This window comes from Diadema antillarum, unplaced genomic scaffold (genome assembly GCF_040938485.1).
Source record: "Diadema antillarum isolate AM-2024a unplaced genomic scaffold, OU_Dant_1.0 seq00001214_RagTag, whole genome shotgun sequence".
NCBI lineage: Eukaryota > Metazoa > Echinodermata > Echinoidea > Diadematoida > Diadematidae > Diadema > Diadema antillarum.
Genome location: NW_027272006.1, coordinates 164,989 through 191,169, shown reverse-complemented (window position 1 = coordinate 191,169; position 26,181 = coordinate 164,989). Strand labels below are relative to the sequence as shown.

The following is a 26,181-nucleotide window of genomic DNA, read 5'->3' as shown; positions in this document are numbered from 1 at the left end:
TATCCTCTAGTAGTCTCCTCATCCAGCGGTTCCAACACCAAAACTTTAAAAATTCATAACTTTTGCATCGATTGTCCGATTTTCCTCAAACTTTCACTGATGTGTTCTACTAATGTTGCTGCTTTCACTCAATCCACATTGCTGTTTGGGTTTACCTTCCCTTTAAGTATGTCTTAGATGTCATGAAATTTGAATACCAAATATGAGGAACAGGCATGATCACATACAAATTTGTAACCTTATCATGCTGCTTATGATACTTAAAAGAAAAACATGAAAATTACAGTAAGTGGCTGCTTTTAAAAAAAAAAAAAAAAAACAATTACACATGTTAACATAGAACACCTCTACCATTGTCATTGCAAGGTTAATAAAGTACATTGTACCTATCAAAATGTTTTGGAAGGCTTGTCACAAATGTTTCCCCGAATCTGCATTGGTTCCCTTACAGTGCTTTGAGATTTTAATTAATGTCGTCATGTCATGTAAAGTTGTTGTCATGTTGCTCTATGCTGTCAAGTTTTGACACGCATTTATGATAAATGCTACTCAAACGCAGGCTGTGGGGCAAGATTATTCTATTTTTTGTGAGGAACACAAACCTCTATTGGTACTCTAGTACAACATGCTTACAGTGGCAAACAAAATCTTTTTTCAAAGCAGTACTATTTCTGTTGATCAGCTTGATGTACAAAGCTTTACAAATTACAATCTTACAAACTCTACATCTAACCACTCATTTCAGCATAAAAACATGAACATATTAACATTGCTCAATATCAAATCAATTAAGATGCATCTCAGAAATCAAGTTTTATACCCAAACTCAGATATACAGTCATGCCTAAACATCTTTTTCTCTTCTTTTCAAGATTATCTTAAAACATTTGTGTAGTCTGTCATATCTTTTTTTCATAATCTATGAGATGGGGCAGAATATAAGTACTATCAGATTTAATGTTCATGCTATAGATAGTTTTTTTTTTTTTCGTTCCATGCATTTCTGACATCATGCCTTGTAGTCATTACATTAGTATTAGGCAGGGCTCGACACTAACGGTGGCCCGGTGGCCCGGGGCCACCAAAAATGAGAGTCGGGCCACCAAATTTCAAAAAAGGGCAAATTTGGTGGCCCGCCTTGGGCCACCAAAATTTTTGGAAAAGTATGTCAATAAATTCGTAACTTTTTGCGCCGGAAATTAGCAGTTAAATTTGTTTAAAGGATGGATCAAAAGGACTGAATGAGTGCCTGAGAGTGAGTGTTGCAAGTTTGTTGAAGTTTTATGAGTAGATATGTCCAACTTCTAATTCTATTATAAAACTTAAATATTTGACTCATTAAAACAAAGGACTTTTAATGTTTTTTATTGTTTTTTCGGGACACCAAATTTTTCTCTCGGGCCACCAAAAATTTGAAATTTAGGATTTTGGTGGCCCAATCGGGCCACCAAACAAAAAAGTTAGTGTCGAGCCATGTATTAGGTATTATATGTATTGTCATATTTTACTTTTTTGTTTAATTTTGCCTTGTATCTGTAACTTTAGTGATTCAGTGCAAGGACAGTTTCAACAAACTGGTCCATTTCAACAAAGTCAGCTATGACTATATTCACTCCTTCTGGGCCTATTTTTTTATCTTTTAGGAAAAACTTGGTGTTTTTTATAGCTGGACGGGCCATGACATCCCTCAGGCTCCTGCTGATGTGTTGCAGTATGGCCGTGCCCGATGGGGTCAACACACCCTGGCTCACGTAGAAACGGTCACGCGGTCTCCCTCTGGTGTGGTACGCATTAAGGATGTTGACCATCTGAACTGGTTCCGTGGTATTTGGCCACACACTGAAGATACTCGGAGCGGGCCAGATGCAGCCTCGGCTGGACGCTATCCTATCATGGTAGATCAGAAGCACCTGCCATCCGTTCTCCCACAACGTGCGAAGCGATATGGACGAGGTCTCCATGTGGGGACAGAGTTTTGATGAGAATATTTCCTCCAAGGCCACAATGAGTTGCTCGTGCTTGCCATCCATGTCGTACAGGTGGTTAAAGTCAAGGAGCACCACCTCCTTGGGGTGATCATCAAGCCAAGTCTTGATGGTCCTCAGGCCTTCGCAGACTTCATTCCCATGCAGCCCATGGACAAAGAAGAATCCATTTCGATCACGACAGAAGGAAACCCTGAAATCAAAGTAGCGAATGCCAAGCTGCAGCTGCTGCTGGAAGTCCAGGGACTGGGTAACTGACCAATTGTGGACAATCTTTCTCGCAGCATCACCAAAGACTGATACCAAGTTGCGAACGGTGTCGGGGGATCCTGAGGCCACTGGGGATTTGCAGTCAAGGAAGTAACTGAAGGAGTCATGTGATCCTGTATGGTAGATTGAAGATAAATCATTAGAAGACACTGAGCAGGGGTGGTACCTAGGCCATTCTTAACCCATTGAGGACGAGTCCTGAGTAAACTCGGGCAAGTGTCTATGGGAAATGTGTGTTACAGCAAAATCAGCCTGTCCTCAACAGGTTAAAGGCCATGTGTGTGTGTTGTGTGTGTGTGTGTGGAGGAAGTTGGGAGGAAAATGGGGAGTGGCATATTGTGTAGGCCTACATGGAATCAGATAACCCCGCCCTTACATTTGTGGCTCTTCCCCATATCACACACACACACACACACACACACACACCACACACAGAATGAATACAAACATATGCTCAATATGAATTTGGAAGTAATAATAACTCAACAGCATAGTTTCTGTGCGACATCTCCTACACAAAACCACACACAGGCCTATATAATAGACAGTCTAACTTTTTTTACACTTTTCTCATACAAGCAAGACACATCATAACAAATACAATGCATTTTCCATCATTAGATTACCATTCTTGGCCTTGTACATCACTGCCAATGAAACATTCATAATTTGATGGTACAGGGAATGAAAAAAAGTAAACTGCTATTAAATTCAAGAAAATAAAGAAACATCAAAGGATAATCTCACAAAAATTCAAGGAATTACATTAATCGTTAAAGTCGATCCCACTCCCAGTACCTATTAAAAGTCAGCCTTTTATCAAAAAAACCTCATCAAAAATGTGAAACTACTTTGTCATTATGGAAGATATATCTACTAATCAATGACGTGTTCAACATGTTGAGATGGGAATGTCAGGGTAATGAGTCAGAAAACCGCATCCCTGCTAACAAGCCCTGACAACACGAAACAGCCACCACACCGCACCACACACCAAACACGCTACATTCGTCTTCTTTCACCTGGGATCGCGATGTTCTTCAGGGGTTCGTTGTGCAACTTCTCGGGCAAGTCTCGCATCCAGTTTTCGAAGACCGGCAGCTCATCTGAAGAAGACCCTTTCATCGTGGTTGCTTCGTTTCCATCATGTAAATTGGTTTGGCTAGCCATATTCTGGTGTAAACTTTACTAAAGTCCCAATAAAGACAGACACCGGCTTAGCAGCCGCGCGAATCTAGGATAGATCGTTTCAGACTTCAGATTCCGCCCTGTGCTGTAGCGCTGAAGATTGTCTCGCGTCGGTGAGTCAGATTTCTCCTAAACAGCAGACGACCTGGGGTTCGGTAGCTGAGCAGCTTTTCAGATCGAATCATGCCAGATGATGACAGATGTTTGGCTCGGCATGGTACCTTGGGGAAAGAACCAGTTCGCGATACCGAGGTGACACAAATTTCCCTTCTTTATGTAGGCCTACTTCACCCAGAATCAGATTGCCGCTGTGTGCGTTGAGTTCTTGTTCACTATGCATCTGCCGCGCCGGTAACCACGGCAAATCTCTTGTACGGTTGATCCAGCTCAGCGACCCCGACGACACCGCCCACACACCTTTACCGACCACGCTCCTCGCTCGCTGCAGCGTATACAGCGCAGGCGAAACACAACACAGGCTGGGCGCAGTGACACGCACTCACGATCACAAGCACACACACTCGGGCCAAGGTTAGCTGTCACTGGTAGGGGATGTAAAATGATACTGCTCCCAACGCGCTGGTAGATCAGAGGGTGGTTTGACACTATCCCTTTAACTCATTGCTGCGGTCTGCGAATTTTAAAAATTTTCAAGAATCACATTTGATGCATATGTGTAGGTCTGTTATATCACAAAACATCCTACCATATAAAATTTTTGCAATAAAACCTAAAATATAAGGAGATATCGGCATTTTTTCTCAATAAACCATGACTGTACTTGTAGACGGTTTGGCCTGGAAACATTTTTGTTATAACTATTGTTCACATTTTGTAGATTTAACATTCAACATTTTTTACATGGTTGTTTCTATCCCTAACTCACATTTTAGAACTATCTTAAAGCACTAATGCTTGGTTTTTGTTCCATCTGCAAATAGTAAATTATGTCTTTAAATGTGACGGGAGCAGGTAGTGTACGTAATGTGGCATGAATCATGCATACAAATTTTCATCATGAAGAATGATCCGAATTAGGTACATGAACACGTCAGGAGGTTATCAACTTGTTAATTTAAAAACGCACTGATAGTGATTTGTGCGGCTCCATGCAGTATGATAACGCCTAATCACACGACCGGATTGTAATTAGTGAGTTAATTGTGTATGACGTACACCATGTACACTGACCTAACTGAGTTAAATTAATGATTTCTATATGCTAGATATTCATGATTGAATAGTTTCTCAAATGCTAGAATCATAGATTTGTTTAAATGCATTGCATTACTAATTGACATCCTAGAAGTGAACATCTATTTTATATAGCCTATGATTATCATATTCTACCTGCCTATCTATTTATCTATGTGGTAGATAGATAGATGGATAGATAGATAGATATAATTTTAATAGATAAATAAATGGCTGGACAAATAGACGTTTTAGATGTAGAGATAAACTATATATTCATTCATTCATTCATTCATTTTTGCATTATGGTTACACTATAATAATTATATACTCTCTTTTTTTGGGGGGGGGGCCCGAATCTGAAGTAAAATTTTCTTTCCTACAGGAGGTTTAAATAAACTACAAAAGTGGATTTAGCAAATGCAGAAGGATAACTGAACATTCGGCAAAAATTTGAGGAAATTCGGATAATAATATGCTCAAGAGGAGTGGTAGTTGCGCAATCTGAACGAAAGAAGAACGGGAAAAAAAAGAGTCCCGCTCAACTGTGCCCAGAAGCGACACGTCAATGTCTCCCTCTACAGTTGTTACTCGACGCGAGTGACTGTGCTCGTCCATATTTATATCTTGAAGTTTATACTTCAGTGTTCTGCCCCACTATATAATAATGCTGCAAATTTTCGAGAGGGTGCACTGGCATTATTTGAATTTACGTATCGACGAATCAATTGGTGATTGTCATGGGCGTGATTACAGCTAGATTTTATCAAACCCACTGAACATGACCGAATCAAACTGTTTGAAAAGTTTTGCATTTGCCAAATGCAACTTCAATGCACAGGGTACACTATTTCCTATATGCTGAAGGGGATGATGATGATGATGATGTGATGATGATGATGATGATGATGATGATGATGATGATGATGATGATGACGATGATGACGATGACAATGATGACGATGATGATGATGGTGGCGATGATTATGATGATGATGAAGAAGAAGATGATGATGATAATAATGATGACAATCATGATGGCTGTGAGGATGATGGTGATGATGACGACGGCAATTCACAATCGTATTAACTTTAATCTATCATTTCTGTGTGCTTAATATTCATAAGATGGTGACGGTGTTGCGGAAGATATCGACGTGCATTCGGCAAAGTATATAATTTATTTACTTATCAATTTAGTACTTTGAATATGATCAGAAGGTATTCCACTGTAGATGGGAGATGATAGAGATATTGGGATTTGTCATACAATTGGCAGTTACTGTAAACAGGGGAGACTTGTGAGCAATAAAATACCACGTTCGGATTCTTCTTGAACTGTTATTCTCCGTTTACCAACGAATCATGGACCGATTATAGGTGAACAATGCATATACATTTTATATCGGAAGTGAATATACAGGATAAACTGCCCTTCAGTTGCTACGTAAACGAACTTTATAGATCAGTATAGTGGCTTTGATTTTATCACTGTTTGTTTTTCTCTCATAAATCGGGTAAATATACAGTAGCTCTTCTATGAGAGCGAGAGATACGCACACTAGAAGTGGTGACGAAATTATGTGTGTCGATGGAATATTGAATGTACCATACACTGAACGAGATGGCAAGGTATAGTAGTCGTATGATAGTTTACATTCTTTCCCAGTTTCCACCCACAACCACCTGAGGAAGGCATCTGTGGTTTTAGAAAATATATTTATCATTCAAAATTCAAACGGGTTCAGCGGATGAAGAATTCGTACTTCTGAAAGTTTTCGAGTTGTCTTTGAATGAGTTCCAGGTACTCTTGAGCAAAAGAATTGTATCAAATGCGACCTTACCATGAGACCATCATTACCTATACTGTATCTCTTGTTCACTAGTGAGTCATTCTGGCCAGACAATGATTCAGTTCAGATATACCCCCAATATTTTAAAAGCGGATGTTTTTGAACCCGCAGTTTTTATCTATCGTCGTCTAATTCCAGGAAGAAAAATTGTATTCCAAAGTGGATATGGCACGTTCCCATAAGGAGATTTGCTGCCACATTTTAACACCTGGTCTAGTGGTCAGGGCTCTGTATCCATAAACAAACAATGCTTGGTTCGATTCCCACAAAATGCAGGGTACGCATCTATATCGTTTGACTAATGATGTTTAGCTCTCTTTGTCCCTGTCGAGGTTCGTGTGCATAACGGACAGCAGGCAATACACAGTAATAGCCATGGCAAGACGCAGATGTCAGAACAACACTCTTAACGCTGAACAGATGACTCCGTGTACATTAGACTATAGTTATGCCTTTTAAGTGAATATCAGTAACACAGTATTACTTTCTTTGCTATTACAAGGTAATAAACTTGTTTTGGGATACTCATTATGTAATGATATGGCCTTTGACCTGGTGCTGCCATTACACTGTACCTCATAGGCGACGTATAGTCAGTAGTTGTGACTCTGACGTGGTAACTTTGGTTCTCGGCTGCTCTTGTTGAAAAAGAACAGTCATTTCCCATCGTTCTAAAATAATCCCGAGGAGAAATTAATTAATTTCTAGTTGGAAGGCGATGCCGTAGTTGCTTCTTCTAATTTTTATTCTTTATTGTAACTTGTAATATTATCCCCCCCCAAAAAAAAAAGATGAAATAAAATAAAATGATAATAATGTGAAATTGTAATATCTTATAACTTTATAATTTCATGTCCGATTTCCATTAATTTTTGCTCACATTTTGCTCTCTTGCGAGGTCAACGTTTAAACGGAAATGCAATTTAGGTGGATATGATAAACTTTGCCTCCAAAACCGTTTAAAAATGGATTAGAATCTGGATTAATTTTCTTCAAGAGTCTAATGATTATAACCGATTTGTTTCGAGGCTGCATTTTTTTTTCTACACAGCTTATCATGACTCACATGATAGTCACAATGTCCTGATGTCTTGTGTGTTCTGCAGGGTGGTTTATTAACAATATTTCATTCTTCTTTGCATCCTCACAATTTTGTTCTGTACAATGGAAAAGTGATAAAGTAGTCATTGGTATTATACGTCCACTGTATAAAGTTTGGGATTGGGTCTTCCCAGTTATAGTTTGCGCTATAGCACAAAATAATAATGTCTTGCTTTGCTCAATCAGTGAATGATGTCGAAATTGATAGACTATAGACACTACTTGTCCGTGTGCTTCCTGGTTTCGAAACATTAATGAACGTTCTGTCCCGGTAGAAGAAGAAAAAAAAAAAAAACGAAGAAGAAGAAGAAGAAGAAAAACAAAACTCGCCCGGAAGGGGGGGGGGGAGGGGAGGGAGAATGGTGAGGGGGGGGGGGGGCAGAAAACCAAATCAAACAAGATAAAAACAAAACATGATGATGACGCGGACAATGACAATGTTTATTGTGTTCGCACAAGAATTCCATGTTCTTTAAGCTGAAATACAAAAATTTTCGGCTCGCTCGCTGCGCTCGCTCGCCAAAATCTATATAAAGAAAGAAGGTAAGAACAAAACGTGATGATAACGTGGACAAAATGACAATGTCTATTGTGTTCATACATGTCATTTTATATTTAGCAGGCAAAATGTTTCACGGAGCAGCGGCTGCAATTTCTTTCGTTCCGAAGCGATAGCCAATTGGATCAAAAGAAGGCGCCAACGGTTTCGAACATACGGGGGGGGGGGGGGCAAAAAACACAACAACTCAAACAAGATAATAACAAAACGTAATGATGACGTGAAAATATACAAATTTCGGCTCACTCGCTCGTACTAATTTAGAGTATTTTTTCAAGTCCTCAGTTGTTGGTATAAATTGTCATCTATAAGGTCGTCACTATATCTTGATTAGAATTGTAAGATTTGACACGCAAAAAATGTCAAAAGTTCCATGTTTTGTAAGCTGAAATACAAAAATTTTCGGCTCGCTTGCTATGCTCGCTCGCCAAAATCTATTTAAGAAAAAAAGAGAAAGTCTTCATTCTATCTGCTCACATTTTGCTCTCTTGCGAGGTCAACGTTTAAACGGAAATGCAATTTAGGTGGATATGATAAACTTTGCCTCCAAAACCGTTTAAAAATGGATTAGAATCTGGATTAATTTTCTTCAAGAGTCTAATGATTATAACCGATTTGTTTCGAGGCTGCATTTTTTTTCTACACAGCTTATCATGACTCACATGATAGTCACAATGTCCTGATGTCTTGTGTGTTCTGCAGGGTGGTTTATTAACAATATTTCATTCTTCTTTGCATCCTCACAATTTTGTTCTGTACAATGGAAAAGTGATAAAGTAGTCATTGGTATTATACGTCCACTGTATAAAGTTTGGGATTGGGTCTTCCCAGTTATAGTTTGCGCTATGGCACAAAATAATAATGTCTTGCTTTGCTCAATCAGTGAATGATGTCGAAATTGATAGACTATAGACACTACTTGTCCGTGTGCTTCCTGGTTTCGAAACATTAATGAACGTTCTGTCCCGGTATTGCAAAAGTTGCGCTTTATAGTTGTCCTGAACTTACAAGACGGTTTATAAAGTAATGTTGTCTGTCATGTCACACATAGCAGTAACCCGCGAACCTTTGACTGAATTGTGTCAATTTCTCTTTCTTACTTTTTCTCTATTTCTATCTATCAATTTATCTTCATATCTTTCTATCTATCAGTAATCTATGATATCGATCTATCTATCTGTTTACCTATCTGTCTATCTCCTCATAAATATCTGTTAATTTGTCACTGCAATTATTACTATTTATTTTGCTTTCGGTTCAGATACCGGATTTTCAAATAAAAGTTATAATAATCATTTTTGCTGTTCGTGGGTCATAATTCACTTCTAGTTTTTAAAACTCTCCCGACAAGGTATTTGTGAGAAAATTTCTTGCAAAATTTAACTTGAATTGAAACTGAACTTGAATTTTAATGTAAGCGCCTCGCTTTCAAAATTGACAAAATCAATTATATTATATGAATATTGTAATAATGCATTGTCATGAAGAGTATGAGTGACCCTGACCTCATACACACACACACACACACACACCAACACACACACACACACACACGTATATATATATATATATATATATATATATATATATATGAAAAGAAGGTCGATAGGATGACTTAAAATACGATAGTCTTTGTTATTGCGTATGATATAGGCAATCAATTTTATTATACAATATAAAAGGATTTTATATTACATTATAGAAAAGAAACATCTTAACACGAAAAATGTCAGTGGCATAACTTAAAATTTTTGAAGGCACATTTCGTCAATACACTGAGAAATGAATCGACGTTACATTTTGTACGATTGGAGTACACGTCTGCTGGCCACACACTTGTAATAATCAAACCTGGTAGTGCGACTTAGGCCAAGCATAAAATAAAAATGTACAAAAACAATAGCAGTGCAATGTTTTAAACCTATCAGTTCATATAATAGGTGTCATTTTGAATCCACGTAAGTGGGAAAAACCAAAAACAAAACAACACAGAGGTTCTGTCTTAGCTACTGTTCGACTGGAAGATTATTTGTACTGAAAGCGCATCTTCCCGTGCATCAATCTGCAGTGCTTTTGCGTAGCCAAATTCTGGGAAAAAAATTATCAGATCCATCAAAAATTTATATTACATTAAGTCTTTTTTAATCTTATTTTGCATCTAACATCATGTAAAATTAGATTGTCTTTACGCTGATCATATTTCGTCATCATTGAACTCGTGAAAACACGCGGTGGAGGAGAGCTCGCACGGATTCACTCTCCAGAAAAGTATGATTACATCGCCTTATTGTACCAATTCTATACCTTCTCGAGACATAGTTTGCATTCGTCTAAGGCACAATGTTCAGTCGAGAAGACGCGTTGCTCTGCCGCTGACAAAGATAAGAATAAGACAGCCAAAGATATCAAAGATGACACTATTATATCACCTTCTACTGTAACTACTATTCTGCGAATACGTGTAATAACTTTTTTACGACAAAACGTGTCTGCATTCCAACTTTCCACGAACTGTTTTTCTTTTCTTATTGATCTCGATTTCTTTTAATTTGGTACAGCTGTAGTAGTAAAAGCAAAATAGTTAACGACAGAACATAGACTCGTATGGCACTTTCACAACCCTGGCATGATGCGTGAGAAGTTCATATCCTATTCAGGAAACATAAACACGGCGTCTGTCTGACATGCTTGAACACTTCCATGGTCCCTCGTGTATAGTGATATGAATTCTGAACGCAGGTATAAGAAATGGTGTTCTCAAGCGGGTTCTACTTCAGACAGAGCTTCACAGTATGTGTCATCGGGTTCAAATGTTATGCAAGAGTGCCAAAAAATTCAAGAGTATCTCATCTTTGCGTTATTATTAGTGACGTTTTGACACAAAATGGGCACAAGTCTTTGTCTTTGAAGCATTACTCTTTGTCACTTCTTACCAGGGGGAAATGACTGTACAGAGTTACAGAACGTGACAGAGTGTGATCACGCTTTCTACGAACACTGCAAAATATCCAAGTTCAAAATGCCTCGTGTTGCATGTAAAAAAGCTGCCGCTGATCACAAATCAGAAAACAAATTTATTCGGTGCACCTCTAATTCATTTATTACTTCGAGTGATTCACAACGTTTACTGCTACAGAGGACTGGACCCATTTCATGAAGCAACTTACAGCTCAGAGATTGAAGTTACCATGACAACACGTATGGAGTTATAGACGGACTGTAGACACAAATGAGATTGTTTGTATACATGTATAGTACAGAGAAATGTAATTATAGAATTTTACAGTTAGTAAAACAGGTTCCTGGTATGGATTGATATTGATATCACTGAATGAAAGATATATATGTCCATTTAAGTATTTCCAATCAAGAGTTTAACTGTTTCAGATCAACTGGCAACAGATGCATCAAATCAAGGGTGCATCATTCTAGGAAACGAGGAAGGTAAGACCCACCTCCTTGAAGAAACTGATCTCCCATAATTGGACATGATTATCAAAATGCACTGAAATCGCAAATAATCTTATAGTTGTCAACCGATAAAAATACGCTGCTGTTGTTGATGGTACAATCTGTCTTCAAGGTCCCTTTGTTGTAGTTGTTGTTGTTGTTATCACTGTTGTTGTTGTTGTGATAATTCAAACAGTGCATGTACATTTGGATGATAATCCTTTCTTTCAAAATTGAGCGCGATTACCATAATAATTCCTCAGTGTCATTTGAAAAGAAATTTCATTGCTACAGACAAGGCATCCACTCTATATGACAGTATGACTATAGAAGACAAAAAAAAAAATATCTTGCTTGGATTAAAACCCAAAAATGCACTTTCTCGAGTATAGCACTGCAGTGGAAGACTTAAACGTTATTTGATTCCATCCTTTCGAGCAAAGTAGAACCATGATGTGACAAACGACAATCAACCTCTTCTTCACGGAGTACTGTCGGCCTTTGACAGGTCGACCAGGGCCCCATTTCATAAAGAGTTGATATGATAGCAACTCTTGCTGGAATGACAATTGTCATGGTAACGACAGAAATCCAGCTTCCTGATTGGCTGTTGCTATGGGAAGTTGCCATTCTAGCAAGAGTTGCTATCATACCAACTTTTATGAAATGGGGCCAGATCACCGCCACCAATTTAAGACTTGAGTGACACTTATGGGTTTTGGCGTATATTGAATAATCGCATTGCATAACTTTACAACTTTCTTTCAATCAAGTGCCTTTTTTATATCCCTGTCATTCAGAGAATTAGGATAGTGGTAAATGATGTACTGCTTGTGTGTGTGTCTTGTGTTGTGCGGGGTGTCTTGTGGTATATTAAGGAGTATACCTCTTTTAGTATACTTGATAATCATGTATTTTATGTGACCGTGTGCAATTCCAACCGCGGCATTGCCTGCTATAGCTTGAAGAAGGTTAAGACCCCCTTTCATTCGAAGTTTACTCTTTTTTTCTTTTTCCTTTTCCTTGTTTTTTCTATCCAGCGTCAGGTCCTATGACGAATTCCCAAACTCGGAGCTATTTGCACATAGCTGTCGAGATAAGACCTAAATCAACCTTTTTGAACCCAAATCTTAAGCCTACGTGACACAGAAGATGTCATTATGGTCACATTAGCGAGGCAGTGATCACTCCCTGAATGGAGTTGGGATTCCTGGACTGGGCTATAGGGGTACGGAATAAGTTATGTCAATAAAGGGGAGTGTGTACACTACGGATAGAAATAACTGTAATTGACACAAAAGAGCCAGTCATGTTTTGGAGGGAATATTGATACAGGGTTCGGGCCGCTTTGAGAAGCAAATCAAGGCTGCTATCCACGTTTTGTAGCAAAGCCTCATTCCCAAAGCCTGGTTGGAATTTCTGCAGTGCAGGGTATCATTTTCACATCTGACCCTTCCTCCGACACCAATGGATGAGTACCATTCGACCTAGTTTATTGAGCGTTTCTAAAATATTAAATGTGCAAGGATCTATAATATACAGAAACATATTGAGAACACAAAGGGAAAACTTTGTCGACTTCACGAACACAAACGGATCTGATGCATTTCAGAATATTATGGTGTCGACCACTGTATAGCTTACGCTTGCAAATAAGCATTATCCAGATTCTTTTTTGTTGTTGCAAGGGTTAGAAGCAAAAGCGTGAACATGAAATTAAGTCTAATTTACTTTTGCTGATCTTTAGCTTTCACAGGATTGACTGAAAATGCAGACTTTTGAGGCATGGCACCAAGCTAAGTTGTGCAAACCCACATCAAACCAGATTTTGTGATACAGGATTTTTGTTCACTCCGCTATGGACCAAAACTTGTTTCATGCGTTATCTTGTGAAGTCTTCTGTCGACTGAGTATGATCTGCATGATACTGGTTTAATAGTGCAATAGTAATATCGTGCCAAATTCAGTGATCTTACACAATGACAGTACATTATTCATAATTCCACGGACGTACACACACGTCTATGGCACAGACTGATGTTCTTTGCAAATCTTACTACGATTTGCTAAAGCTTATCTATGTTACATATGCTTTCACAAACGATGAAGTGAGTTATTGAATCCATTATTTACTATTATTTACTACGGGAAGTCGAATGGAATAAGGCACACACATGCATACACTTGATGGAAGCAAATTGAAAAAAGGGCACGCTGATTTGGTCATCTTTATCTGATATTTAGCCTCTAATCCTGCACGATGAGTAAAGGAACATATTACGCAATGGCTTTTGATTATTTCTCGGATTTGATGCCGGACAAGGCGTGTTAGGGATAAGACAAACAAAGGACGCAGGAGAATATCAGACACTGACTGAGATGTCGTACTTCAAATATAGAAAAACAGAAGACATCGGCAATCCTAGACCAGAGGACAACTGTTGGGTTGCCGAATGGAGGATTGCTATCCTGTTAGTGATTCAAAGGGTACCTACGATATGTTCCTAATATTGCTTGACTCTATAGATGTTGCGAGATTTGCAAAAACTCTACAATTGGGAACCTATTAACCCTTTATGCGAAGTTACGAGCGTAGTCTTATGACAAAAGAAAGCCAAAGGTTATGGTTGGTAAACTTTTACGGATGACAAATCCGTGGCTTTTTTTGTACGTCATCTTTCTCGTAATCGTCATCGCCATCATCGTCATCGCCATCATTGTCATTATCGTCAATCTTTTACCGTCATTTGCACGTGTATTCTTCAGTCTGTTCACTGCACTGATTGCATCTGACGTAGCAACACCAGTAAAATTTGCAGTTGCACTGCCATATCCGCGTGTACTGGTGCGTGTTGTAGCCCCTGCCGCAGCACATCAGGTCACAGCTGTCCGTCGATGTCGACGTCCGGTTGCACCTCCGCCCCACGGTCCCAAGCGATCCGTTCCTCTCGTCCAACTCGCAGTAGTTTGGCGAGCGGTGTAGGAAGACCAAGTGTGACAAGCGAGGCTTCCTGTAATTGTGTGCGTCTTTGACTTTCAAAAAAGTGGGGCTCCGCGTTCGCTTGGCCTTCACGGGCTCCACCTGCAGAGTTCTCTCATACTTCTCCATAAGTATGTTGCCTACTGACCGGAAGTTGGGCAGCGTTGTCCAGCAGGTTTTAGTTGTGCACGAGCCGGACACACCGTGACATTTACACTCCATATCGACGTGGTCCTCTACGACCTGCGAAAGCAGAGTAGGCAAATACATCGTAGAATAACCAAATCATGAATGTGTCTGAAGTTGTAGAATATTGTTTATTATTTTAAAAAAAAAAGTTGATTCAGTCAAGCTACTGATGTTGGTATACACAACGTAAGAATGCCATCAGAGTAGAGGACGGTGTCTCGACTAGTCCTACAGAGACGCGTTTCCTACATCGTCAAACAATCAAACAATTAAAAGTTCAATCACTATTCAACCTCAACGTGAAGTAAAGCACCGGACAATCACTACGGGACAGATTAGTGTTTCAACAGTGTTTTACAAATTTCATTCCCGTTAATTCCTCGCAATTAGGCGAACATCAAAATGTTGAATTTACATATAACTTGATAGAAATAAGTTGCTATTTGGCACTGTATCAAACCAATCACCTAGAACATTTAGCCCAACTGCATGCTACCTTGCTTAAGCACTATCTTCTTTTTTTCTCCCCTCTCTCTTTCTCTTGCGTGTGTGTGTGTGTTTATGAACCCCAGTGCCAGTAATATGTCTGTAATTGGATAGCAGAATACAATGACTGCTGCTCCTCTTGGGAATCTTTCCCCAACCTTTTTCCATCTTGCCAAGTCTCTTCCCTCTTTCTCTTCACACAAAAGCGGATGTAATTGCTTTGCGGATGAATAAGCGTCGTCGATGGTCGAGGAAACCTTAGACAAGTCGCCATAATCACGGTTTGTCGGTGTGCGAAGAACGGCGTGTTGTTATTACTCAGTCCATTGAATTCAGTTGATGAAAACTAATTGATACACAATGCTATATGTCATTATAGAAGGGGGCTTTGTTAATATGTGCGTGCAGACGACAACTGGTCTGTTTGTAACAGTAATCTTTAACTGTCTGCTTGATATTTGCAGTGCCCTAGATTGTCTGGTGAATAAGGCACGTAAGAATTTCGACCAAAACTTTGCAAAGCTCTAAGGGTATTACCTAACCTTAAAGCAGTGATGTATATAGGTTGTATTCTTAATGTGAGTATTGCGTTTGCTGTGCTCATGCAGAACAGGAAACAACTTAAAACTTGCTCATAACGATGTTGCAATAGCATTTCCTCATAACACTGTTATTTTTCCCAATTATCATGTGGTGTAATTTTGTTTTTCGCTTTATAATACAAGGACAGGGACAGCTCAGAGATTTTTGTTGGTGGTGCTTTTTCCCCTTAAAGTATACCTTTTCTCACTGTCATTAGAATTTCTGATTTCTAACACTAGAGAGAAATGACTTGTGGCACAATTCAAAAGTTTTATCAAAAGCCTGATTTACTGCAACGCAAGGAAGTGATCTTTTCGTGCCTAAGCCACGAAGATCGTCATTAATATCGGTCACAACCACAGGGATAAGGGAGTTTACGGGGAAAGGGGTGACTCGTCAATTCTTTTTTTTAACACAGGACTAGACTTGGGACTTGCGTTAGATTGATAACAGTTCAAATTTTTGTGTGTCATTAGAACATTTATGCACAGAATAACGATTGTCATCATATCATCTAAGTTCAGCAAAAAATAAATCCTCCTTTAACTGGTTTCCTTCGAAATTATGAGATCTCTAATCTCCATGTACTTTGCACAAAACCATCGGGGTTCTACAGGCAATATCATAACTTTACGAAATATGATATTCTTGTATCATTCTATTCCGTTTGCTTTGGCACGCTTGAGGACTTGAGGAGCCTTCGTTTTTAAGGATCCAATTTGTGCTGTTGGTGAAATGATCAGAGAAGGAGTGGAAGTTTTATGCCTACTATACAAATCTGCAACCTTTAGCCGTCTAACGGACATGATTTTGTCATATAGAATCTCCTTATGTCAGTCTGTTCTTTACCTTTCTGCCAACTTCATTGTTGTGAAGGTTCATGAGCGTCCTGGCATTGTTTGCCACCTCGCCAGCGTCGAGGAAGAGTCTCGAGAATCGGAGTCCATACTTGACGTCGGCGCTGCAGCCGCCCCACCGCCATCCCTCGTCGGTGACGCCCGTCTCTTTGCTTCGGTCGCAGCTGCAGTTGGTGAGGTTGCCCTGCATACATGCCTCGGTGATGGCGTGTGTGATGCCGGCCGACGTGATCGCTTTGCGGAAGGCCGCCTCGCGATTTCCTGCCCGGGAATCGGTTTACAGAAATGATACAAAACGGGAGGAAAAGTATGAAACTCTCGGGGCAATACTGTGTCGACAATTCAATTTGCAATGCTGTCCCTTCGACAAGAAACCACATAAACTACAGCATCTCTAACAGAAACAGCGAATGAGGCCGTGGACACGGGAGTATTTTTACCGCAAGATACAAAGCGATGCTGACTTTATATCTGCAAATGGGATTTTGAACTGCAGGCCGGAGTCATAAGTGTTACGGACCAAATTAGATGCCCTGACGGTATGTCTGAAACTTAAATTCTTCTTCACGGAGATACGTCACACATGTTATGGTAATCATTATTGTAATTATTAAATACTAATCATACATTTCTGTTAAAATTTGTGAGCAGCTGAGTTGTGATAATGACGACTGTCTGTCAGAGAAAGAATACTGCAGAATCCCCTCCCTTTATAATGCGTCTCGCATTATTCGTACTCTATCACTGAGTGCACTTCGTGCATTCCTATATGACTCCATTAGTTGATGTATTTGTCCACAGTCATCAAGACGAACTTCTGAGCGACCTTGATACAGAGGAGCAATGTGGATCAGTGGTATAGGCCCCGCGATTATTAGTCAATAAGGATTTAAAAACGCGGCAATAGATAACACTTTCATTCGCGTGCGGCATCCACCTACCAGCAGGGACTTCCTGCGCAAAGAGCACATCGTCGTGCTGGGGAAGCGTGCAGTTCCACCTGCCATTCCTGAACTGGTAGCGGCACTCCCTGACGGCCTTCTGTGTGCCCTCACCGATGGCCACGATGGCGTCGGGTTTGCTCTGGCAAATGGCGCGCTGTCTGGGGGCTAGTCCGGGGATTCGACTGCAGATGACGTTGGCTCCGAGCGCCACCACCGACGAAAGAGCCCTGTGTTTGGAGCAGATGACACAAATTAATCAATCAATCACTCGAATCACTAGAAGTTGCGTATGATAATTTATAGAGTAGATGAATTCATTGTGGGGAAATATTTCACCAGCAAATGATAAACAGATGATGACGCAAAAATAAATTATTCGATTGATTGATACAACAACTTTTTCAATATAACATAAACACACACTCAAGTACGTGCTTCCTGGACAGCATTTGATAGTGAACAGGGGCACAATATCCATATAGTAGTTTCCATCGATTTGATTCTTTTCAGATGATATAACTTTCCGTTTTTTCTCTTGCTATGCATTTGTATGTGTAGTTTGTGGTCGATATTTCAAGTGGACATAGATTAAGGAAGAAAAAAAAATGATTAGTGAACGACATCTACAACAACATTAACGAAATTGTATCAGAGCGGGATAGAAATAATGCTTATGATTATGCACATTAAACATGACGGTCACAAAATTACACACACACAAGCCACAAAGAGGTCACATGTACCTTGAATATATAGGCTCGAATATCTATTCTGGGGTCTGATACAGAGATCAGATATTATCGGGGTGGGGGAACGCTCACACAGACGCACACACACAAAAAAAAACTGTGAAGATAACAACAACAAAAAAGAAAAAGCAGAAACAAATAAACAACCAAACGAACACTGTTTTTGTGTCGTAACAGACTTACAACAGTAATCAGATATTGCACCACTTTCCATGGACATACTTGTTAACACTGTAAAGCTATAAGTTACCTTTCCGTATTCGTTCTAGGGAGAAAAAAATCAAGTCAGGTTCAATGAAACAAATCCTTGTGTTTTTTTTTTTTGTTTGTCTTTGGTTCAAACGCAACCGCACGCTTGGAGCATAGTATTACGTTTGGTATACTGCATATAATCCTCGCTTTGAACTTTAAACTTTACTATTGCATGTCTGGAACCATCATGTTGTAAAGCTATAAACCTTCACATCATAAAATTTTCTAATTGGTCTCTTAAAATCCACGGTTCATTCAAATAGCATATTACTGACGGCAACCTCTTTGGAATGTCATTTAACCTTTTGCTTACAGGAACCAGGTTTGCCACGCAATACAAATATGGTGAATTGCCATTTGTAAGAAGGAACCGGTTGGTTCAACTTAGATTTTTCAATGCCTTGACGTGGCTTCCGAATATCAACCAATTATTATTAATGATGTTTGAGGGGCACAGTTATAAACTCCAAATTAGTTGACAAAATCGTCAAAGAAACGATCATTAGTGATTTTATGAATTTGTCTGCCCTCCCCTACACCCTGAAGGCGTTGTGCTCTGCCAGCAGAGATACATTTGTTTCACGTGACTTTTATTAACATCACGTTTACAGATTCCTGGATTGATGTGGATATCTTTTTTTTTTTCTGGTGGATAGATGGGCATTAAATCAAAGTTGCACCCTATATACGCTGGAAAGGTGGTTGTCCTTATTAACAGGAGGATGTTCATAATTTCCAATTATATGTACATATTAGCTAATTCTTCCCATCACCAAATTTATTTGGGCAGCAGTATAATCATGATCCTTTGCAGCTTTTATTTTTTTCTACATGCCTAAAGACCTTGATGAAGGGGAGACTATGAAGTCAATCTTAAAGGAATTATTATGATCTTTCAGCTTAAGGACAAGTAGTTTTAAAATGTATGAGTGTAGGCCTACCATGCATGTACATCCTTGTTGACAGACTTGCTTTAACTCATAGTTAATGGTTTTTGTATGGAGGCATTTAATACGACAAGTACGTAACAAAACCTGTAGGCCACAATAACATGCCTTTAAAATGAATGTCTAGTAATGAATTGAAGATTTGATTGTAGATGTGATGCGACGTTGTCATTTTATCATTGCCAAGCAGAATAAGGTCATGGCTTCAACAGGTCACTCCTGTCATCCAAAACCGGGAAGCATTGTCAGATTTATCACTGCATTCATACAAAGTCAAACTCACAGGTAACAAACTTGGTCACCTATTCATTTTATTCTGTATTATACGGCATATAGAGCAGGTACTGATTAAAATGCTAACTACATATACATGTCACGTATGTTACACTTTGGCAAGGTATAGTGTGATCAGTGTCTTACAAGCCTATTCATGAAGGTCACCATTTTGTCCCTGAAATAAAGCGCTAATAGTATATCAGTCTGCAGGGATGGAACATTCTTGAAACTATGGCAACTAAGAATTCACAACTTCAACGAAATGACTGTGCCATGACTTGATGTGCTTGAAACGATTATCTTTTTACCGACAAATTTTGAATATGTGAAATCAGAATAAAATGGGAGAGACTGGGTCACTTCGTAAGTGAAAAGGGCTGGAAAAAATCATAACATAACACTTTTGATCTGACCTGCATACCGCCTGGGGTACTCAGAGTGTATGGAAGACGTCAAGTGTACAGGTATCGTAATTTAAAATGATTTCAAGTTTCACACTCCATCAAGATACATGAGGCGTATACCACTCCGAGGGCCACATTGGTAACGCAACAGATTATCACGAAGCGGTTCGTTTTCCTAACTTCTATTTCCTAACTTCTATTGCGTGTTAAATTTACTGCATTACTATAGAGTAAGATGAGGGAAAGTTATCGATACGTGATGGGCAATAGCGTCAGCACATAGTCGAAGATGCGCGTCAGTGGAAGATGGTATAGAGACTGAAAATTGAGGAGATATTTCGCCATGTTTGTTCTCTTTAAGTTCATTTCAATTCAATTCAATTCATTTATTTTCATTTTTTCCCAACAAAGCATAACAGAGCATAAATCAGGAACCATATCATACCCATAGTAAAACACAAAGTTATGTTTCTAAAAAAAAAAGAATTGAGAGGTCCACTAAAAAGCATGCTTGTGTACTGTGAACCTCTCATTAAGTTATTCTTATGAAAGTTATTCTTATGAAAGGATTCTTATGAAAGTTAAGTTATTTGAAGGCTCGAGTCAAGCACTATATAGAGTTGGTCAAACTGCAGGATGTATCACATAATATCTGCAGTTTAACGAGCTCTAGTATCAGTGGCGGATCCAGGGGGGGGGGGGGCGCACCGGCCCCCTCTTATAATTTTGTTAAAATAAAAGAAATAAAAAGAAAAAATGGGGGTGCGTGTGCCCCCTTTAATTTTGTAAAGGCGCCCCCTCTTTAGGGAAGCCCTGGATCCGCCCCTGAGTATGGCTCTACATATACCATACAGAGCGCATTTCTATTTCGATGGAGCACTTCTTCATGCCTAGGTATAACCTTCAGGTGTTAGGTAGCTGCATGTATGTCGTACAAAGGGTTATAACATAATACCTTCATTTCATTTCAATTCATTTTATTTATTTACTTTCATTTAGAAAAATGTAAATGTCCAAAATATAATCATTATCATAGTAATACAAAATATGCATATACCGTAATCACAATATGATTAGTTGTAACGCAAAGATACATGATGCACCGTTAAGCATCAAAAGGCATATCATTACATGATCACTTCACAGAGACCGTGTTAGTCTTTAATATCTCTTTGTGGGGATGGGACTCGGTATTATCATAAATTATTTAATAACGCTGTATTGAGTCACATTTTGACTAAATATCACAAGGGAAGAAATTAGAACTTTAGACATTTTGAAATTGAGGTCAGTGACCTCTGAGAGAGATTAGTGAGGTAACATGAGACTGGAGGCCAGGAAATAATAAGCCAAGAGTCCTCGTCCAAGACGAATCGGCACAGACTGCAGTGATCATTACGAAACATAGAACTCAAAGCCCAGTTTGAACATTCCACCTGAGTTACTCACAACCTGTTGGGAAATTGATAAATGTGTTCAAGGTTTACAAACAGGGTCGGCGAGCCGACCGACGGCATGGTATAGGACATCTTCGCAAAACAACTCGGCTGCCTGAGTGGCGACAAGGCAATAAGAGAGAAGGAGATGACAACAATCGGTGATAACAGAGCTCCATGATAACTTGCACTGTGATTACGCTCACTTCTTTACCGAATGTGGAGAATACTAAAATCTATGTCTGTACACAAAAGCAAGAGTACATTCGACATGACGAAAAAACAAAAACAATCGGCTCCTGTTCCGCAACATCATTGTCAATCTGACTTGACAATCATTTTATCAGTGGCGTGTCATCATCACTCGGTAACAGGTAAACAAATCTTGGCAGATTGTTGCCTCATTAAATCTGACTGAATGAATGAAAGTAAAGTAGGTCAAAGGTATGGTAAAGTAGCAGTCTTGATAATGAGTCATGCCATAAACAAAAGCATGTAGTATGTAATGTGGATACAGGAACATGAAAACTTGGAAAACATCTTTCAATGTGTGCTGGATGTAATGTATGTGAAAAAGTACAAAAACTTTATTTCTGAATTACACACAATGGCACAATAGAATATAGATGCAAGATGCAAAGATTGATAAACAGCTGGGCGTATACTAATAATGAACACTCTCACTTTGGTACTTTGGTTGGTGTAGACGGCGATTTGGCGTTCTTTTTCCCAAAGAGGCGTCGCTTAGCTAAATACGCAGCTTGTGCACTCTGTTCAGCAATCCATGCATCCATACATGCATAAAAGAACGGAAACAAAAATTGACCCATATACTATATATATATATATATATATATATATATATATATATATATAGTGTGTGTGTGTGTGTATGCGTGTGTGTGCGTGTGTGTGTGCGTGTGTGTGCGTGCGTGTGCGCGCGTGTGTATGTGTGTGAATACATACAAACATACACATCATTCACGCATCTGGTCCTCACTTCTTTAAATTTTTGTTTATTATTTACCTACGTCGGTCTAATCTTCATTAGCTCTATACACAACAGAGATGCCTGTTTTTATTGTACTTCGTTGGAAAAGTCGCTATAAAGTCTGGCCACGGCAAAATTTATCCCTTATTTTGTACAAAATTAACAAGGATAATTTCACACCTTGTTATGAAAAATACGTTACTAAATCAAGCTGATCCTTGAGTTTTCCCTATATGGTGAGTTGGTTTGTGTTTTCAAAAAGCTAGACTTTGATCTGTCAATTACGTGCTTTCGTAAAGTTGCGATTCATCAGAGATCTTTGGAATGCAGTCCATAGTCAAAGAGTCTCGTCAATTAAACGGCCATCCAACGGATCTTTTTCTTCGGTTGTCCTGGTAATAGAAGTTCTGTTTGTGCTTCTAAAGTTGGACGAAAATCCTAGAGCAAACAAAATTATCCTACGTTTCGCTTTCACCTTTTACATTTGTGAGAGTGTCAATAAGTGGAAGTAAACCCTCACCGGGAGATGTTTTTACATGAATGGCGTCTCCCATGTTTTACTGAGTCATTGTGACACTGCTCATCGTTGTGCTGAACGTAATGTGCCTACTTTAATTTCGAACAATGTTCCTCCAAACATCTTTCGGCATATGAATGTGAGAAAAAAAAATCTTTACTCATTTCAATTCGCAAGTCTTTCCTACAACTACGTCTTACAGAAACGAGTGCGCAATCAAAAAATTCGCGCATACGAACTGATTCACAATGCTGACAGAATTTCCCCTGCTTGGCTATATAGGAGCGAGTATCTTTTTCACGGCATACCTATGAGTCAACATTGATACAAAATATTTCTCATGCATCCATGTTTTTTGCGAACTGATTATTGCTCATCCCGAGGGCGCGACCTCCGGGGCTGGTCCGTACGGCAAGAAGGGGTAAGAGTTTGCCCCTCTTTAGCATCAAATCACTCCTCATTATGTCGGAGACATTGACTGCAGCTGTATTTACATCAAACGGAGTGGTAGTTAGATACAAAATCATTGCAACTTTCAGGTGAAAAAGAATAAGTTTTGTGTGTTTTCTTCCCTGGTTTGTGTTACCCGCATAAGTTGTGTCCGTGAGAGAAGTTCTCGAGGTGAACGCACTATGGGTTTGGCAGCCATTCCTGTAATGCGAAGAAATGCCCAGTTTAATAGGGAAATCAGGACTAGTTCCGCCAAAAGCCTGCGGGACTTGGCGTCCGATGAGTGCATCGGGGCTGACCACGCCAAGCTCCGGGGTGCAGTCCCGTTCCAATTGAGGCTATTAAGATGGGTTCCCGGGAGGGGCAAGACTCAACCGCGGATTTCCTCCACTGGGTACCAGATCAACAACGCAAACATTGGCATAACCTTGACTACGAATTATGACTTCATGAGGAGAAGTAAATCCAGCAATTTTAGTGCCATTCAAGATGTCTTTCTTCGATAGAAAGGACAGCGAGAAATGTGGATATTAAAGCATATAAGCATTTCCCACTTAGACCTATAGTTAGCCGACAAATGACTTTTGTGAGAGTCTACCTAGGTAGAGCAACTATGCAATCGAGAAGTAACGTAGATGACACTTAAGATCCCCTGACCATTCTGGATGCTGTCATCAGTGTGCTTTCCGCGGGATGGAGATCCCCGATTATTTACCCTTATCTTAAGGGCAAGGTCAATTTTACACGCGCTACTCATCGGTTTTTAATCTAAACCACGTGATTTTCAAATAACAAGTCATCTAATGAATTATTGTCATAGTCCCATGAGAGGAGATTTCATTTGATATCATAATTTGAGAGGTAAATGAGCAAAGTATGATGATACACTTACACAAGTTTTGGTTGGCAGGAGAATTCGGCCAGCAAACAAAGGTAGAGTAACCAGACGGAGTTGGCGCGCATGGCTCTCCCGCTAAACAGTATAACGAGAAACGATCAAGATTCCATAAGACCCCTGAACGCCGGTGGAGTGAGTGCACCAAGATTCCCCGCTTTGCCTTCTATATCCCAAGATGATACATTGTATACGGAGCTCAAGACGCTGCACCTACGAGTCTGACGTCACACACCATAGCTCCCATGAACAAATTCAGACCAACTGGATTCTTCTCAAGTCCAGCAGTAAAGTATTTCAAAGTCTTCACATCCCAGACAAAAATTGGAGGCACGTATGTGATACAAGAGAGGCGCTAAAGACCACGGAGTATCGATGTCTCGGTCGTCTGCTAGTGATCGGAATCTGTCACGCTACACGAGCTCGCCAGATCGTCGCGCACAGAAAATCTGTTCGTTGAGTAAATAATACACACGTGATCGCTGTCTCGAGAGTAAGGAGCTGAGAGAGAGAGCCATGCCCTGCACTCTGCACACAGCTTACTCCCTTCTCTCCTTCCCTTTCCCCTTCTTTCCCTGGCTCTCAAATTTTGGCTTGGTATAGATCTCGTCTTAAGAACCCTTTTCTTTGTATCAGGCTTATGGAATTTCTGGTGTGTTATACCTTTTGCCCATCCTGGCACTACAACCTGAGTTCTGTTTTCATGTTTGATTAACATCGCCCCTTGCTTCATTTGCAAAATCAGGTAATTATTCAAAGATGCAAAGATTTACGCAAACATTATCTTATTGTCAACGACCTTTAATAGACTTTACAAAGCAGGTGTGCATGTCACTTCAACAAAACAAAAAATACTTCTAAATGTAGTACAGCATGTTAATGTAATCAATGCTCAAAGAATCGTACAACTCTACAAAATGCTGTCGATACCAAGCGATTACTTTTCGATTTGTTTTGGTGGCGTACACAAGCATCGAAACATGTAATTTCAAGGTCTCACAATGACATCTTGACATTTATTCCTTTCGCAAAATCTATCATACCTTGCGATGTTCAGTTTCACTTTCAGACAGAGAGAAGGATTTTTTTTAAGATATTGCTTTAGAGAAACACAAGATCTCGAGACATGGCCGCCCATGTGAGCATCAGGTTCAATGTGACATGAATTAACATTCATCGAGCCACAGCCAGCCATCGTCACTCAACTCACTTTCACATCTGGGAGATGGAACATTTGGGAAAAACAGGAACGAAATCCATGGTAGCAACTGGGATACCATAACAAGATATTACTCTCTTGTTCCACGTTATCATAATAGAGCAAAAAGAAACAAGTTGACAATGTCAGAAATACATGTCTCTCCACCCGTCCCCTTTCATAACATTTGCAGATGAAAAAAAAAAACAGCTTTAGTGCTTCAAAATAGTTCCAAAATGTGAGTAAGGGGCAAGAATAACGAACATAGAAATTTTAATTAGTATAATCAATATACAAAATGTGAACAATAGTTTTTATTAAGAACTGTTTCTAGAATAAACCGTCACCGTGACGGTTTATTGAGAAAACTAATGATATCCCCGTATATTTGCGGCTTTATTGTGAAATTTTTGTACGGTAGGATGTTC

The 26,181-nt window shown here is 39.4% G+C and overlaps 2 protein-coding genes across 2 annotated transcripts; both read right to left on the bottom strand.

Annotated features, from left to right (window-relative positions):
- Positions 1-1,541: 1,541 nt before the first annotated feature.
- Positions 1,542-3,380, bottom strand: LOC139744820 (PI-PLC X domain-containing protein 3-like). The gene is made up of 2 exons (XM_071655235.1): positions 3,278-3,380; positions 1,542-2,368 (listed from the first exon to the last, which is right to left on the bottom strand). Exons 1-2 carry the CDS (start codon positions 3,378-3,380, stop codon positions 1,542-1,544), a joined length of 930 nt encoding a protein of 309 aa, XP_071511336.1.
- Positions 3,381-14,343: 10,963 nt separating this feature from the next.
- LOC139744837 (protein Wnt-7b-like) lies at positions 14,344-24,623 on the bottom strand. The gene is made up of 4 exons (XM_071655249.1): positions 24,553-24,623; positions 17,636-17,865; positions 16,687-16,955; positions 14,344-14,823 (listed from the first exon to the last, which is right to left on the bottom strand). The coding sequence occupies exons 1-4, from the start codon at positions 24,621-24,623 to the stop codon at positions 14,344-14,346; spliced, it is 1,050 nt and encodes a 349-aa protein (XP_071511350.1).
- Positions 24,624-26,181: the final 1,558 nt, after the last annotated feature.

Excerpts from the sequence above, each read along its gene's own strand:
- LOC139744837 (XM_071655249.1), bottom strand. The coding sequence starts at position 24,623 with ATGCGCGCCAACTCCGTCTGGTTACTCTACCTTTGTTTGCTGGCCGAA. Across the intron at positions 17,866-24,552 it reads TCCTGCCAACCAAAACTTGT|GGCTCTTTCGTCGGTGGTGG; the intron begins GTAAGTGTATCA and ends CTCCAAACACAG. Across the intron at positions 14,824-16,686 it reads ACAATGAAGTTGGCAGAAAG|GTCGTAGAGGACCACGTCGA; the intron begins GTAAAGAACAGA and ends CTGCTTTCGCAG.
- LOC139744820 (XM_071655235.1), bottom strand. The coding sequence starts at position 3,380 with ATGAAAGGGTCTTCTTCAGATGAGCTGCCGGTCTTCGAAAACTGGATG. Across the intron at positions 2,369-3,277 it reads GAAGAACATCGCGATCCCAG|GATCACATGACTCCTTCAGT; the intron begins GTGAAAGAAGAC and ends TCTACCATACAG.